The sequence below is a fragment of the Balaenoptera ricei genome, chromosome 21, assembly GCF_028023285.1.
Source record: "Balaenoptera ricei isolate mBalRic1 chromosome 21, mBalRic1.hap2, whole genome shotgun sequence".
NCBI classification, from domain to species: domain Eukaryota; kingdom Metazoa; phylum Chordata; class Mammalia; order Artiodactyla; family Balaenopteridae; genus Balaenoptera; species Balaenoptera ricei.
This window is the reverse complement of record NC_082659.1, coordinates 35,803,925-35,820,382: the sequence shown is the minus strand read 5'-3', so window position 1 is coordinate 35,820,382 and position 16,458 is coordinate 35,803,925. Positions and strand designations below refer to the sequence as shown.

General features: G+C 40.5%; 1 protein-coding gene across 4 annotated transcripts in view; it reads left to right on the top strand.

Moving 5' to 3' along the window:
• HOOK3 (hook microtubule tethering protein 3) overlaps positions 1–16,458 on the top strand; it is a 119,087-nt gene that overhangs the window by 74,695 nt on the left and 27,934 nt on the right. For all 4 annotated transcript variants that reach the window (XM_059909495.1, XM_059909492.1, XM_059909491.1 and 1 more), the window contains exons 16-21: positions 1,589–1,676; positions 6,179–6,213; positions 10,495–10,577; positions 11,677–11,777; positions 13,031–13,135; positions 13,979–14,050. In XM_059909495.1, coding sequence (XP_059765478.1) covers positions 1,589–1,676; positions 6,179–6,213; positions 10,495–10,577; positions 11,677–11,777; positions 13,031–13,135; positions 13,979–14,050 — 484 coding nt within the window. The remainder of the gene's footprint in view (positions 1–1,588; positions 1,677–6,178; positions 6,214–10,494; positions 10,578–11,676; positions 11,778–13,030; positions 13,136–13,978; positions 14,051–16,458) is intronic.

The window sequence follows — 16,458 nt, the reverse complement described above, 5'->3', positions numbered from 1 at the left end:
TGTAACTTGTTGAGTAAAAAAAATGTCTTACTGAACTTCTTGGCTATTTGGATTCTAAATATTCATTGCCCTGTTTTGTCCTTAACTGGGAGCAGTCTGGCTTTTACTCAAGTACTTACTAGCCAGCGCAGTGGGGGCATTTAGGACTTTGTCTCTCCTCGCCTCTTCGCTGTTTTCCTTGTGGGTCGTTTCCCCTTGCTCAGACTTGTTCTCAGTTCCAGGAACAGCCCTCACTTGTGTCTCTCCCGGTCCTTGGATTACTGTCCAGGGCGAGGCTCCTCCTCCTGCCCTTTGCTTGGCGGTCTGCCGTGGCCCCTCTGAGCTGGTTCACGTTCTTTCTGGCCACTGTTACTCACGCTCGTGGCTTCAGTCATTGCCGAAGGGCTCTTGGGTCTGGAGGGTCGGCTCGGGCCTCCCGCTGGGCTTCAGGTGCAGGTGTCCGGCTGTTCGACAGGCATCTCTCATCACTTCATTTTCGACAAATACCAAATGAAGTCCTTTGTGCTTCTTTCTCAGCCTGCTCCTGCTGTATTCCCTTTCTCAGTAAATGGTCCTTGGTAGCTCAGACCGGACTCCTGAGTTACTTTTTGCTCCTTGTATTCCTTTGCATTTTCCGTGCACCCCGCCTCTGCCCCCTTCTATTTCAGGGGGAGGCGTGATCACTGTGCCAGCCCCGGTGGGGCTTCCCAGACGGTCTCCTCCACTTTCACACCAGCGTGATCTTTCTGAAACACTGTCTGATCCTTCCACATCGTCCAAGACCTGCTGGTCCCCTGAATGTTGCATCCCAATGATCTAGAGAATTTATGGGGATTGAGCTCCAGAATCAGCATTTTTAAAGGCTGGCTGGGCTATTCCCGTCCCAACAAAATTTTAGGCCCGATGATAGGATAAATAAAAATACATTTGCATTTCTCAGAGGGGTGTCCCAGCCTCTCCTTTTCTCCTCTGGTTTCATCTCCAGCCTTCCTTCGCCTCATAACTTTGGTCTTCAGCCATACAGTTCCTGAACTCTTCGTACCCGCTCCCTTTCTGTGTGCTTCGGACATGCTCAATTCTCCGTCTTGAATCCCCTTTCCACCCTTAACCACATAAGCGTTTTATTTACTGTCTGGTCTCCATTCACGTGAAGCCCAACTCCTCCACCCAGTTAGGTGCAGTCCTAGCTTCTCTGAGCAGCCGTCACTCCTCTGTGTACCTCTGTGTGCTGTGTTGAAGTATTTAGCTCGTATTTTATTTCTTTACATTTTCCCTCCCCACTAAATTCGAGTGCAAGGGTCTGTTAACACTGTGCTGAGCGTGGTACCTGACACTCAGTTTGAATGAACCTATAGTGAAGTGAATTTCAGATAAATATACGTGCATAACTGTACCAGCTCAACAACGTGTGTCCACCAAAACACTGCATTGGATATCGTCATAGAAATTGTAAGCAATACAAAAAACAACCAGAAAAGTGATCTACTACGACTATAACATGAGGCTTTGTTTTTCTAATTATACTGTTTCTCTAACCAATGTGAAAACCTAAGGCAAAAGGCATAAGTTTAGTCAGAACTTGAAAAATTAATGTACCTTTGATTTCTAGGCTGGTGAATCAAAGACTTCTGGAAGTACAGTCACAAGTCGAAGAATTGCAAAAATCTTTACAGGATCAAGGCTCAAAGGCAGAAGATGTAAGTCTTAATATGTACCAGTGATGGTCCAACAGTTTCATAACGTTAAGAAAAGCTATAACTTTTATTTTTTATTTGATGGTCTGTATCAAAATAATTGTAATTTTAGTGGTTATAGAAAAGAAACAGTGTTTTCCTTTTACTAACATTCCTTATAAAAAGGACCAGACAGTACTTTATTGTCTCTTTCAGATTCACCCTGCTGGGAATTAGAAGTTCACTTGTAGTTATCAGCTAAAGAATTAATTGGGGTTTTATGTTTTACATGTGCTCACCTCAGTATTCAGAGTATAGGTTTTTCCCTCTGGTCAAAGAAAAAAAAAAAATGCTGATAGAAACTTAGCATGTTCAAGTAGCAGTGTTTGTTGTAAAATTGATTTTAAGAAAATAATGCCATTTCTAAAATCCTACCATCTCTAGGTTTATGAATCCCTCTTTCTCCCCCTGCCCCCCCGCCACACACATACACACACTCACATACTCACACGCACATTCTCACACACACACACACACACACACACACACTCCCCTGCCCCCGCTTGCGCGCACGCGCTCTCTCTCTCTCTCGCTCCCTCAAATATAAGCGCACTGCCCTATTTTAATATCCCCTTAGCACTCTGCCCCTCTGTCCTAGCCCCGCCTGCTTGGCGGGCGCTCACCTAGAAAAGAGTAAGTGCGCCGAGGCGGGAGCGGGGTCCTCGCCACCTCCCCTTGCTCACCGCCCCTCACAGGGAGCTGAGGCAGCTCGTAGTAGTCAGCCCCTGATGCAGGCGTAAATCAGTCATGTTTTGCAGATCCCTTACATTTAATGAGCTGTATACAATAGAGATGCACCTGTAAAAGTGCTCAAAACTAGTGTGAAGAGGGGATGACAACTGAAGTTTAATCTTTGCTTCAGTCAGTTGGTAACTTTTTTCCTTTTGCCAGAGTAATTGGCTATAAACTCTGGTTTTTGAGTATAAACCTATTTGGTTGTTTTCATTGTTAGAGTCATTTGGGGCACTCAACATTCAAAACTGTAGACACATCTAGTTCCGTCCAGCCTTAGGAACGTAAGAGGGTGTAAAAACAAAACAGCATATTACTTAAAACCTGAGAGTGTGAGGTATAAAAAGCTCACTGGTGACCTAATTTTATGAGTTTCTTAAGCACCCATCTGGGTTATGCTGGCAGCGTGCTCTCTGAGATGACGGGCTGTAATTCATCCTCTGATGTGTTGATAGTTCTTCTTAGATCCCCACATGGATTCCCAGTTCCTAAAATTCTCACCAACATTTAAACCACATCATCCCCTTATTAAAATGGAACTAGTTTGAAATACCATGGTTTACTTTCAAGCATACCTTTATCCAGAATGCTAAATCACAAGCAAAACCACCATTCGTGTATGAAAATACTAGTAAAACTAAGAGGGTCTTAGCAGTGAACCAAAGCGGGTAACATTTCTTAGTTCAGTGAAATCACTAGGTCCCTTAAACTGAGGTAAACGTAGACTTCGATTTGGTCTCGAAAACTTTGAGGAGACTTTCTGTTGATTTGTTATGGTAGAGAGGGGAAGGGTGTGCAGATCCTAGGAAGTAAAAATGGCAAACATCAGTATCCACTCAACCTTAGTGTTAGAGTATAAAAACCATTATACTTGCTGTTCTTACTTATATTTAAACATACAGAAAGGTATTTATTCTGTAAAAAATTTTTTACATAGCCTGATTAGGTATCACTGTGGCTATCAAATCTGATTAAATATGCTGTGTCATTGCTTTAAGAGGCCATATTTCAGAAATGAGTCGCCAGGCCTAAAAGTACTATTTGCATAAATTAGTCAATTTATTTGACTGCTCAGATGCTAATGAGATGTGTTGCTCTAAATTCTTGAAAATCCTCTCAGAGCTGTTTTCTCTGTAAAGATTCAGATAGAAACTTTCCTCATTCTGAAGGTGGGCTCAGCGTAATGTGGAGAAAAGTGTGATCCACCACATGTGGTTCTTCCCACAGCAGGTGTTCAGTGTTGTTGTCTCCTCTCTTTTCACCCAACCTACAGTGTTGCTTCTCAGGAATGTGTAATGCACAGAGCAACCTGCCAAATGGAATTGATCCTCTCTAAAGAACAACGTAATTTCTGCCCATTTCTGTTATCAAAAGCACAGTCCTTTCATGTGACCTTAAGTCAGAGTAGCATGATTTGCACATTTTTATTATTATTTTTATGTCATTTATTTTTAGCATGGAAGCAGAAAAGCATTGTTATATCCAGGCATATGGATAATTTGAGCTAGCCACAGTGTATAAAACTCCAGAGAACAAGACAGGATGAGGAGACCATAGAAGAAAGAAAAATGTACATTTTTGAAAAAAAATGCGTGTCTTTTACTTCTGTTCATGAATTACTAAATCGTTCCTTCTATTGGCTGCTGTGTTTGCTTCATACTAATATGTCCTCTCTGTCTCTTGGCATGGTTTCTGCTCAAGGCTATTGTAAGTATGGCTTCCTATTCATTTCTATATATTGAAGAGTTTTTTGATTTATACATTATCTGCCATCATAGTTGATGTGGTTGAAATTTTAAATTAACAGGAGTTTTATGCAAAAGGAATATACCAATATTACTTACAGGTTTATGCCCTTTACAATTAAGATACTTAAAGGATATCAAAAACCTAACAGGTCAGGCTAAAAGGAACTCTGCTCCTTTTATTTCCCATCCACTCCTACCCCCATTGTTATAACTAGTTTGTTTTTATAAAGTATTTTAAAGCTAGCTTGCTGTCACAGTCTGGCCTCCTGCTGCCACATTTTATGAGAGTAACAGTCTTCCACTGGAGAGGCTTCACTGGAGGTGAGGACTGTGCATGGACTCCGGGGTCTGGCAGGCCTGGGTTGTAATTTGGGATCTGCCTCTGGAAAGCTCCTGGGTGCCTCCCCAGCCTCACCTCCCTCAGCCATGAGATGGGGCTGGTGTCACTCACGGCTGTGAGGTTGACATGAGACAGTGCACATGACAGACTTTAGTGAGTGCCTGGCACATTAACTGCTCATTACATAATCATTTTATTATATATTATCTCACATTTAAAAATTAATCTTGCTTAGAGCCTAATCAAGACAGAAATGCACAATTAAAGCTGAGGTGTTTTTTAAAGTATTTTCATTTTACCCTCTGTACTGGAGAAGGAACGAGCAGTAATCAAAAGTCAACAGGGTTGGGACTTCCCTGGTGGTGCAGTGGTTGAGAGTCCACCTGCCAATGCAGGGGACACGGGTTCGAGCCCTGGTCCGGGAAGATCCCACAGGCCACGGAGCAACTAAGCCCGTGCGCCACAACTACTGAGCCTGTGCTCTTAGCCCTCAAGCCACAGCTATTGAGCCTGCGTGCCACAACTACTGAAGCCCGCACACCTAGAACCCATGCTCCGCAACAAGAGAAGCCACCGCAATGAGAAGCCCGCGTGCAGCAACGAAGACCCAATGCAGCCAAAAATAAATAAATAAAATAAATAAATTTATTGAAAAAAAAAGTCAGCAGGGTTATCATCTTTCTCTATGTTTGGGGGAAGCAGTGGTAGAGGACACTGTGGTCCACTAACCTAGCTGTAGTTGACATACTCAGCAAAAAAGTGCATTTGAATATTCCAGAGCTGTGTCAGAATGGGCTCGAATAAGCGATGACAGTAGTCACTATCAAGTCAGGGGACTGAAAATGGAAGAGCCCGGTGTGACGGGTATGTTCCTCTCCGTGCTGCTCTTGACTGGTTGGACAGTTTGTTTCCTAAGTCCGTGTTATTTGGGTTTGGCTGAATTAATTATGTAACTATTTATCTCAACATGAACTGTTTCACAGAATTCATTAGTAATGTGTACCCTACAAGCGTTGAGTTTAATTATGAAACCTGGCGGTCCTGTATGGAATGCCGTTATTCTTTGTTTATTTTAGGTCAGTTCTGATCTCCTGCTTCTCAGGAGACTCTTTTTTTAAATACCCAGTCAAAGCTGCATTCTCCAGCATATTAAATGCTGTGCATATCCCATCTTTCACGTTCCTATCCTGTCACATAAACTATTTGCAACCTGTGCATATCAGAAACTTCTGATTAATTCAGTAAGTGTTTACAGAAGTTGATCCCATGATGCAAGGAAAATATAGCAGATAAAAAGTGTCTTAGGGACAGTCTATTATTATTAGAGTTCTACCTGCCTATTGCATCCAGGAATATTAGGTCTGTACGTAAGTGGCTTTTTTATTCATTTCCCTGACTATAAATAGAGAATTCAGACATACAGTTTATGGGTATTTTATACTGATTGTTGTTATCACTTATAGGCTGCTGTCTCCCTTATCAAAGAGAAATAAACTTGGGTACATTGTGTATTTTCAGCTCTTTGACCAGAGAACTTACTGAGGGCTCACTCAGAGTTATTTACTACTGTATTCTTAATTTTTTTTAATTAGTTAATTTATTAGTTAAAATGTTAAGTAATAAACTTTTTTATTTTCCATTTTCAGTCAGTTCTTCTAAAAAAGAAGCTTGAAGAACATCTGTAAGTATAAAAGCTATTGAGGCTCATTGTTACATTGTCCAGTGAAACATCAGTGTTTTGTGTTGGTGGTTACAGAGTATCTAGGCAGCGGCATGGGTGGCCCTGAAGGTATAGAAGATTATAAGAGACATTAATGGTATCTAAAGGGTCATCTTCACCCCAGGTCCTCAAGTCAAAACAATGACTGCGTTAGAACTGTTTTCTCAAGTGAGAGTCCAGGGTTTTATATCTTCACAATAGTGTTTACGACCCCAGGTAGGACTGTGGGACCCTCTGGATCAGCAGTCAGAAGTGTTTTCTATAAGGAACAGAGAGTAGTTGCTTTAGGCTTGGCAAACGGTGGTCTGCGTCACAACCACTTAGCTCTGAGGTTCGAGAGCAGCCACAGACAGTATGTAAACCAGAGCTGTGACTGTCCCAACCAAGCTTTCTATGCAGGAACGGGCCGCGGGCTGAATTTTCCAGCTCTAGAGTCTGGCCAGCTGAAGCTTCCTTTTTATGTAAATGTTTTAAAGTATTATTCAGCTTATCAGTAGCAGATTTTCAAACATTTCCTTGAATTGCAAACATACCTGAACATGACTTTTTGATCTAAAAGATTAAATTTTTAAATATTACAGTTGTTTTCTCATGAAGAAGAAATCTTCTTCCATATGTGAGGTTGACAATGTTAGGAGTGTTTTGAAATTTTTCTTGCACCCAGTAACTGCTGTAATCCTTCCTATCACTTTCTGGCAAAACTCTGTCCTTGCAGACATTGAGTGTGGGTGCCCATGAATTGCCAGCCTGGTGGAGCGTTACAGGGTTAGACTCTGGTAAACAGACATCCTGGGTACCATAGTGATCATTGGGAAGAATTCTGTAGTCTGGCAGTTTGCTGCATGCTATCCAATTTCTTTCTTTCTTTCTCTTCCTTCCTTCCTTCCTTCCTTCCTTCCTTCCTTCCTCCCTCCCTCCCTCCCTCCCTCCCTCTCTTTCTTTCTTTCTTTCTTTCTTTCTTTCTTTCCTTTCTTATATGGGAAAGTGAGACTCTCCTAGGGCAAGTCTAACACTGGGCAGGTTCTTAAAATACTAGAACAGAACCTGTCACCTTCCAGCCACTGTGAGGTTACCTGCAGTGAGAATTTAGTGTTGAATTCTGTCCTTTTTTCATTTCCCATCCCTTAATTGCAGAAAATAGAATACCCGTTGTTTCATAAAACTACTGTCTGACCATTGTTCTGTGTTCATTTACATGGTAAAAGTCTTCATCAAAAAGAGTTTATTAGTGAAGATGAGGCCTGTATTAGTTTCCTGTGGCTGCCATAACAAATTACCACAAACTGCAAGGCTAAAAACAACAGAAATTTATTCTCTAACAGTTCTTGGGGCTGGAAGTCTGAAATCAGGGTATCAGCAGGATTGGTTCTTTCTAGAAATTCTAATGGAGAATCTGTTCCATACCCCTCTACTAGCTTCTGGTGGCTGCCAGCAGCCCTTGGTGTTCCTTGGTGTATAGACGCAATCTCTCTCTCCATCTTCACATGGCCTTCTTATAAGGACACCAGTAACTGGATTAGGGCGCACCCTGATCCAGTATGACCTCATCTTAACTAAGTACATCTGCAAAGACCCTATTTCCAGATAGTGTCACATTCACAGGTTCTGGGGCTTAGGACCTCACCATATCTGTTTCAGAGACACAATTCAACCTACCACAGAGCCCACAGACATCTCAAAAGATGAATGACCATGCAGATTTAACACTACAACGAGACTATTTTACACACAACAAATTGGTAAAATTTAAGAATCAGACATACTAAGTATTGCCAGAGATGTTGAGTGCTGGTAACTCTCATCCACTGCTGGTAGGGATATACATCAGTTTATTTAGTAAACTGCAACATGCATATATTCTGTGACCCATTGATTCTACGTTTCTGTGTATACCCTAGATTCCTAGAGATGCTGTGGTCCATGTTTACCAGGAGACATTTAGAAGAAAGGGTGAAAGAACATTGGGGTTTTGGGGTTTTTTTTGTCAGTTTCAAACATTTATTTTTAAAAAGTGACTATAAGGTGGTTTATTTAGTTATTATTCATTTCCCTCTGATGATTTGTTGTTGTTGTAGGCGGTGGTTGTGTGCATTGTAGGATATTCAGCAGTGTCTCTTTCCTCTCCCCACTAGAAGCCAGTAACACCCTCCTAAGTTGTGATAATCAACATTATCTCTAGACAGCCCCAAGAGGGCAAAATTGTCCCCAGTTGAAAAGCTCTGTACTTCGAGGTCCCTACCAAACGTCTTCAGTTTCAGTGAGAACACAACTCTGACTAGTTGGAACTCAAATGTGTGAACTTTCGGGATTTTCCCCTCTCAGCACCCCAGTAATTTTTCATTCTTCTGTAGTTGTCCCTTGACAAACCTTGTGGTGTCCATTCCTAGAAACATGCAATTTAGTATTAATCCAAACACTTAAGCGCACCCAGATGCCAATTTGTGGTGATCTTTTCTTACCTAGCTCTTTCATCTCTTACTCTGTGCTCCAAAAATTCTAGCCGCATCTGCCTCCCCACGTTCTAATCTCTTCATCCTCAGCTCAGTGGGACGGGCACACCCTTCCTGTGATCTCCTGACTGCAGACAGAAAGCCAGAGAGCTCACAGGGGCTCCCACTCTTGTTTTCTTTCTCTGAGAATCAGAATCTTGTACTTCCTATTGTCCACTTTCTGAAACAGTTGTTTTACATAGTTTGCCCAGCTTCCTACCTGTTATTAGCAAGAGAGCAGGTCCAGTAACAGTTATCCATCCCTTCATGGCCAGAAGTAGAAACAACATAGGAGCTCAAGAACACTGGGTAATGTCTGGACACACTTCTATCCTCACAAGTTGTGTCTTTAACAAGAAAGAACATTGTTTTTAATCACAGAAAAGCAGAAACAATACAAATATCACCAACTATAAAATGATAAATAGATTGAGATATATTCAAACAATAGAACACTGTACAGCAGTAAAAAGGTATAAACCTGGGCTAACACATGAACATAAATGAATCTCAAGAACAGAGTGTTAAGTAAAAGATGGAGGTCACAGAACCGTACACACAGTATAATAAATGTGTAAAGTAAAAATAGGGCAAAATTAAGCAATGTAGTGTTCAGGAATATACACAGAGGCCCATCACAAAACTCATGAGAATGGTTAAAATTCTTGATTTTGGTTACCACTGGGAAAGAGATAGGAACACATGGGATTTTTAAGGTTCTGGGATAATTTCTATTTCTTAACCTTTTTCTTCACTGGGCTTAGTTTTTCTTATTTAAACTGTATATATTTATTTTGTGTAACATTTATCTGCGTGTGTGTGTGTGTGTGTGTGTGTGTGTGTGTATACCCTCAACAAAGATTTATTAAAGTATTATGCATAGAAAAGACCAGAAATAGACATAACAAAGTACTCTATTGTTTTCTTGGTGTTTTTCTGTATTTTCCAATTTTTGCAGCCTTTTTTCCCTCTCATATTAGAGTGCCACACTAAATAGTATAGAGAATTACACATATTATGTAAATACTAGGAAAAAACTTACTTCTGTTCATTCATTCTTTTATATTGGAATATAACTTACAATAAAGTATACAGATCCTGAGTTCCTAGGTCTACAGCTTGATGAGTGTTTTCCTACATAGACAGGTAGCCCAGATCAATATATAGCATGTTTCCAGCAACACCCCAGGATTCTTTGTTCTCTCTTTTAATTAATTGATTACATCCCCAGACTAGCCACTGCTGATCTCTTATTACCCTTTGTTAGTTTTGCCACTTTCTGAACTTCATATAAAAGAAATCATATAGTATTATCCTTTTGTGTCTGACTTTATTCAACATTAGTCTATATCTCTCCACGTGGGTGCATGTACCATTAATTCTTTTTTATTGGCGTGTACTTAGGAGTTTCATTTTTTTTGCAACAAGAGTTTTGCATTATAAAACCTCAGCAAAGTTTTAAATTTAATTTTTACAATATCCTTATTCCTAGAAACAATAAAGATCATTAAGTTATTTCTAACCTCTTGTACAGGTTTATATAAGAGAATGACTACTATTCAAACTGAGATTTTTGTCTCTATTTTTTAGTCATTTAGAAAATATGTTTATGTTGGATTAGTCTTTTCATCTTTGTTTCATAGCAGTTGTGTGCTATGCTAGTGTATCCCAAAAAGAAAGAATTTATATCTTTCATTTCAAGTGAAAAAATGCAAAACAGTAGTAGGTAAGAGTGTTATATATTTTGTTACAGAGAGAAGCTGCATGAGGCCAATAATGAGCTGCAGAAGAAGAGAGCCATCATCGAGGACCTTGAGCCGAGATTTAACAACAGCTGTGAGTTTTCCCAATTAGCATAGTTTTCAGTTGGTTAGCGCTAGTGATGAGTTTATATAAAATTTGGTTTTTTAAGAAATAGGCCCTATTATATTTTCTAGCAATTAAAGAATTTGCCCTGTTCACAGAAAGAGTATACACACACACACACACACACACACACACACACACACATAATCATCTTTACAGTATTTCTTAAATTTCTAATTTAGTTGTGAGTTTTTCCTTAACTATGGATGCTAATGCATATTTTATGAAATTTTTTTCACAGTGTCATTGCACTGTAAGTCAGCCAGACTTTTCCTTTGGTTGATATTTACACCCGTATGTAGCTTGACTTTATTAATTCTTCTCTGTGGATGTGGGAGCAGGACACAGACTTTTACTTTTTTAGTATTGTGGTGAAATATACATAACATAAAAATGACCATTTTAACCATTTTTGAGTATTGGGTTGGCCAAAAAGTCCGTTCAGGTTTTTCGTGCGATGCCAATCCTGAACGAACTTTTTGGCCAGCGCAATGTATAGTTCAGTGACACGTTAAGTACATTCACACTGTTGCGAATTCACACTGTCCATCTCCCGAACGTTTTCATCTTCCCAAACTGAAACTCTCTACCTGTTAACCACTCCCCTCCTCCCCTCTTCCCAGCCCCTGGTAGCCTCTGTTCTGCTTTCTGTCCCTATGCACTTGACTCTTCTAGGTAGTTCATATAAGCGGAATCATACAATATTTGTCCTTTTGTCTTATTTCACTTCACATAATGGCTTTCATTTTCACTTAGTATAATGTCTCCATGTTGTAGTGTGTATCAGAATGGAGGCTGAATAATCAACTATTTGTGTAAATAGACCACATTTTGTTTATCCCTTCAGCCATCCATGAATACTTTTTAATTTGTGCACTTCCATAGTGTAGTTTTTGTTTATTTCTAAGAAAAGCTTTTTGTTTAAAAAAATTGTGAATTTTAAAAAATAAATTTATATATAAGTATAGACAAAACTGCCTCTCAAAGCTGTTTACTATTTTGTCAATTGAAATATTTTAAAGTTGTTACGGTCTAAAAAATTTTTAATTTTTTACTGTCTCATCGGTAGCCTTAAAAATTGAAGAATTACAAGAAGCTTTACGGAAGAAAGAAGAGGAAATGAAGCAAATGGAAGAAAGATATAAAAAATACTTAGAGAAAGCCAAAAGTGTAAGTGTGAGTCTGCGGGCCTCTCACTGCACTTTCTCATTGTGTTTCGCTGATGTTTCAAAATACAGTGCCTGAACGGTGACCTCTCACACTGAAGGACACGAGGAGTCTTTCGACAAAAAGAGCAAGAGGCCGTGATCAAAACAGGTCACCCTTGCCCCAGGTTACTTACTCGTTACCAAGAGGGAATCACCTTTCTATGTAGGAAATGAGTGGCAGCCACACCTTGCCTAATTACCAAAATCCGCTGCGCCCGGTGGAAGGGCCCGCCTCTGTCTCCAGATGAGCCTTGCTGTCGGCAGTGCTCAGGGCTTCTGGCCTAGCTCCAGTTCCCAGGGAAAAGGAGGTTACTGGAATAAGTTAAGTAACGCCTTCAGGAAGGCATCAGATAAATCCAGACTTTGGGATGAGAATCCACATCATGAAAGCAGAAATAGGCACTGGAGCATCAGGGAACACCAGAAGCTGTTCTCCTGTAAAGGAGCCCAAAGGGAACTCCCTACCAAATGCAGCAGTCCTGGATTGGGGACACCTGTGGAAATGTGGATTTGGGCTGAATCGTGATGACTTATAGAGAGGTTCACTTTCTTACAGATGATGTGGGAGGATATCCTTAGTCTAAGGAGATGCGTGTTGAAGTGCTTGAGGGTCACGTGTCATGAGACGAAGGTGGCAGTGCTGCAGTTGGTCAATCTGGGTTAAAGAAAATGGGTTTTTATTGTTCTGCTCTTTCAAGTTTTCTATAGGGTTGATCATTTTTGATGGTAAAACTGCTGAGCCAAAAAGCAAAGACCCTTCCCAGAAGCCCTCTGGTGGGCCAGCTAGAATTGTGTCACTAGCCTGTGTGTAAACCCAGCGTCTGGCAAAGGAGGAGAAGGACCACAGAGACAGGCTTGTGGACCACTGGGACGCACTCCCTCCTCACACATCTGGTCAGAGGCAGAGGCCCCTGAACCAAGGCAGAGGAACGGAAAAGGGAAGATTGCTGTCAGTAGTGTCTGCTGTAGTGTGATTAATTTTAAGCCAGAATTACTTCTTAGCACTGACTCTTTCACATAATTTTAAAATTTTATATAATTAAAAATTGTAACAACTGAATATCATTTTATACATTCAGATTTTAAAGTGTCCACGTAAGATAACTTTTGAGTCTCATAAGGTTTATCTTTTTTTTTTTTAAATGACTGCTTTCTTAGATATTACACTCCTTGGGTTTGAGACTTTTAAAGTTTTTCTTTTATTACTTTTTGCAGGTTATCCGTACTTTAGATCCTAAACAAAATCAAGGAGCAGCACCAGAAATACAAGCTCTTAAAAATCAGCTCCACGAACGGGATCGGCAGTTCCATTCATTGGAGGTAGTTTACTTAATATGATAAGACATTTGATTTTTTTATTTTCGATTCTAGAAGCCTTGCTATGCACAGTGGTCCCTCAACATCCACGAGGCACAGTTACCAAAATCCATGGATGCACAAGTCCCTCATAGAAAGTAGTGAATGTGGTTATTTGCATAAAATCAAAGCCCATCGTCCATGTGTTTTAAACCATCTCTAGATTACTTATAATACCTAATGCAATGTAAATGCTATGTAAATAGTTGCCTATGGGGACTTCCCTGGTGGCGCAGTGGTTAAGAATCCGCCTGCCAATGCAGGGGACACGGGTTCAAGCCCTGGTCTGGGAAGATTCCCACATGCTGCAGAGCAACTAAGCCCGTGCACCACAACTACTGAGCCTGCACTCTACAGCCCGCAAGCCACAACTACTGAAGCCCGCACGCCTAGAGCCCGTGCTCCACAACAAGAGAAGCCACTGCAATGAGAAGCCCACACTCCGCAATGAAGAGTAGCCCCCGCTCGCCACAACTAGAGAAAGCCCGCGCACAGCAACGAAGACCCAACACAGCCAAAAATAATTAATTAATTAAAAAAAAAAAGATATCCATACTTTAAAAAAAAATAGTTGCCTTATGCGTGGCAAATTCAAGTTTTGGTTTTTGGAACTTTCTGAATTTTTTTTTTTTTTTTTTTTTTTAATATTTTCAATCTGGGGTTGGTTGAACCCGTGGATGTGGAACCCATGGATATAGAGAGCTGACCGTACAATTGTGCCCACGAACTTAGATAGTTTATTGTGAGTATTGTATTTATGTTGAATCATTTTCCATCTTAACATGCTTACATGTGCTTGCTTTTTAGAAAGAATATGAGAAAACAAAGAGTCAAAGAGAGATGGAGGAGAAATATATTGTTAGTGCCTGGTACAATATGGTAAGAAAATAACACGTCAAAACATATTGCAAAATTCAGTGAATATGTATCATTTATTGTACTCCCTTTACTGTAGAAGTAATTCTACCAAATGAATCTGAAAGTAATTACTGTCCTAACACACACTAACAAAACCCTAATGCTGATCTTAGGGCCAAACAACAGATACAGGAACCACCGTAAACGGGGCTAGAACACGTCATTATCCCTGTCCTAGAGGATAGAAAGATTTCTGTCTCTCAGGACCATTTTATTCTCGGGGGGTAGGGACTTTAATAATATCTAAACACAGATACAGTAGCTTTTGTTTTGTGGGACTATTTCAGTGCTTTTGCAGGAGCAGTACTTGTAATGAAAATAGTTTAACTGTCTCTCAGGTTTTGGTAAATGTTCACGGTCTTAGACCCTGAACAGCTGAAGGTTTTGAAATTGAATTTTCCAAAAAAAAATCTTAAACGTGTTGCGGGGGAAAATAAATGCTTATCAGCATTTTGGGCTTCAGTAAGACTTTTCTGGATATGAAGAGCTATGGATTTTGAAGAATGCTGTACTTTTTTCAGTATTTTTTTTCTTAGACCTTTTCTTCTTTTTCTGCTTTGTTCTTCTTCCCAATAAGACCACTCTGCCTTTTCAAAGCGTTAGCTGCCTGAGATAGGAAGTTGGACCAGATTCCTTTCATCATACCCCTCTGACCCTGTAGTTGTGTTATTGGCACAGTACCGTTTTACAATTACAATTGTAAATTATACCATTTTACAGTTATAATTGATACTGTGTCTGAAAGGTTCGTGTCCCAGGTCTCCTAATAATGTGATTTGAACTTTGTCAAAATTTCATACAATTTTATGACATGTCCACATTTATATTTGCCTTGGTTAAAACTACATATTTTAAGATTTTTATCACAATTTTAAAACACAAAAAAGGAAATCATACTGGGTTTACAGTACCATTACTGTTAACAAATATAGATTAATTGAAAATTAAAATGTAAAAAATAAGAAAAACCTGTATTTAAGGAAGGTCTCTGGGAACTAGTCCTGACTTCACCCACATTGTTTCCTCTTCGTCCTCCTTCAAGGTTAATGTTAGCAATCTGGGAGCTCTGCCCCTCAGTCCTTATTAGTGATTTCATATACCTGATTGATTTTTATGGCTTCACATATTGTGTTTCTTATGGAACAAAGCTGATTTATTCTGTGACGTGGTATTAAAGAAGAATCCTAGTTTTCAGCTCTGCAGAGAGTGAAGGAGTAACTCCCAGTAGGATCACACAAGTTATGTTCAGATAGGGTAGCCGGTAACAGCTTCATACATACATTCAGAAAGTTCTGCATCCCAGACAACCGAACTGGAAGTGAGGATGGTGAGTGCTGGGAAAAGGTATTAAGTATCTCAGGGAATGGCCTCATGATGGATACTGAGATCTTGAAGGTGAGTCTAGAATTTGAATAAGTTGTTTAGAATGTGAAAGTTAAAAAGGTATATTTTAAATAAAATATAATTGTTAATTTATGTAGCCAAATTAACAAATATTACCAATAGGTATTTGTCCATTTTATTCAGATCCTTAAATGCTTTAATTCCAAACTGAGTAAGAAGCACATCCTGGGTTTTCTCATGGGGAAAGTTGGAGAATGTTGTGCATTGGGGTCTGTTTGAAACGCAGAGCCATGACCCCAGGTTCCCTGGAGGTGACTGGAGGTGGGAGATTTGTCTTGCCTTCTGCCTTCCGTGCGGGCTTGCCCAGTGCCTCTGGCGCCTGCCCCGCCTCTCCCCTGGCTCTGTTTCTCCTCCTTCCCTGTTGCCGGCGTCCGCTTGCTCCCGTCATCTCACTTCCAATCACCGGTGAGGTGAAGCGCCGCTCCCAGTTCTTCCTGCTTCTCTGGCCTGGGTTCTTCGCTAGCTTATTAAATGAGAACCGAAACCCCTTTTTCCGGGTCTACTCAGGGTCCTCGCTGTTTACTCCTCCGCGTTTAGAGAGCGCCGCAGGTTCTCCCTCCTGTTCAGGTGCCCTGGGCCCGGCAGGTGGGCTCATCCCCCTTCTAAGCGGGTAGGCCTCCTTCTCCAGTCCTCGGGAAGGACCCCTGCGCTCCTTGGGCCCGCTGTGTGGGCCAGCCGTCAGGAACTTCCCCTAACAAGTCTGCCTGTGAAGAAAAGCAGCGTGGTGGTATGTATTATACCTGGTGTGACTTTCCATCCTAAGAAAGAACAAGTGCTTTTGTGGTTTTCTATTCTAACTAAACCCTCTGATTTCCATATCCCCATGTGAATCAACTGCTACCAATCAATTGCTCTTTTTTTCTTGGAAAATCATTTGATGCATTTGATTCGAAAGGGAAGTATGTATGACTGAGTGTGGATAATGTATTCCAAAGATCCATCTCTGTTATAATCTATTGTTTGGG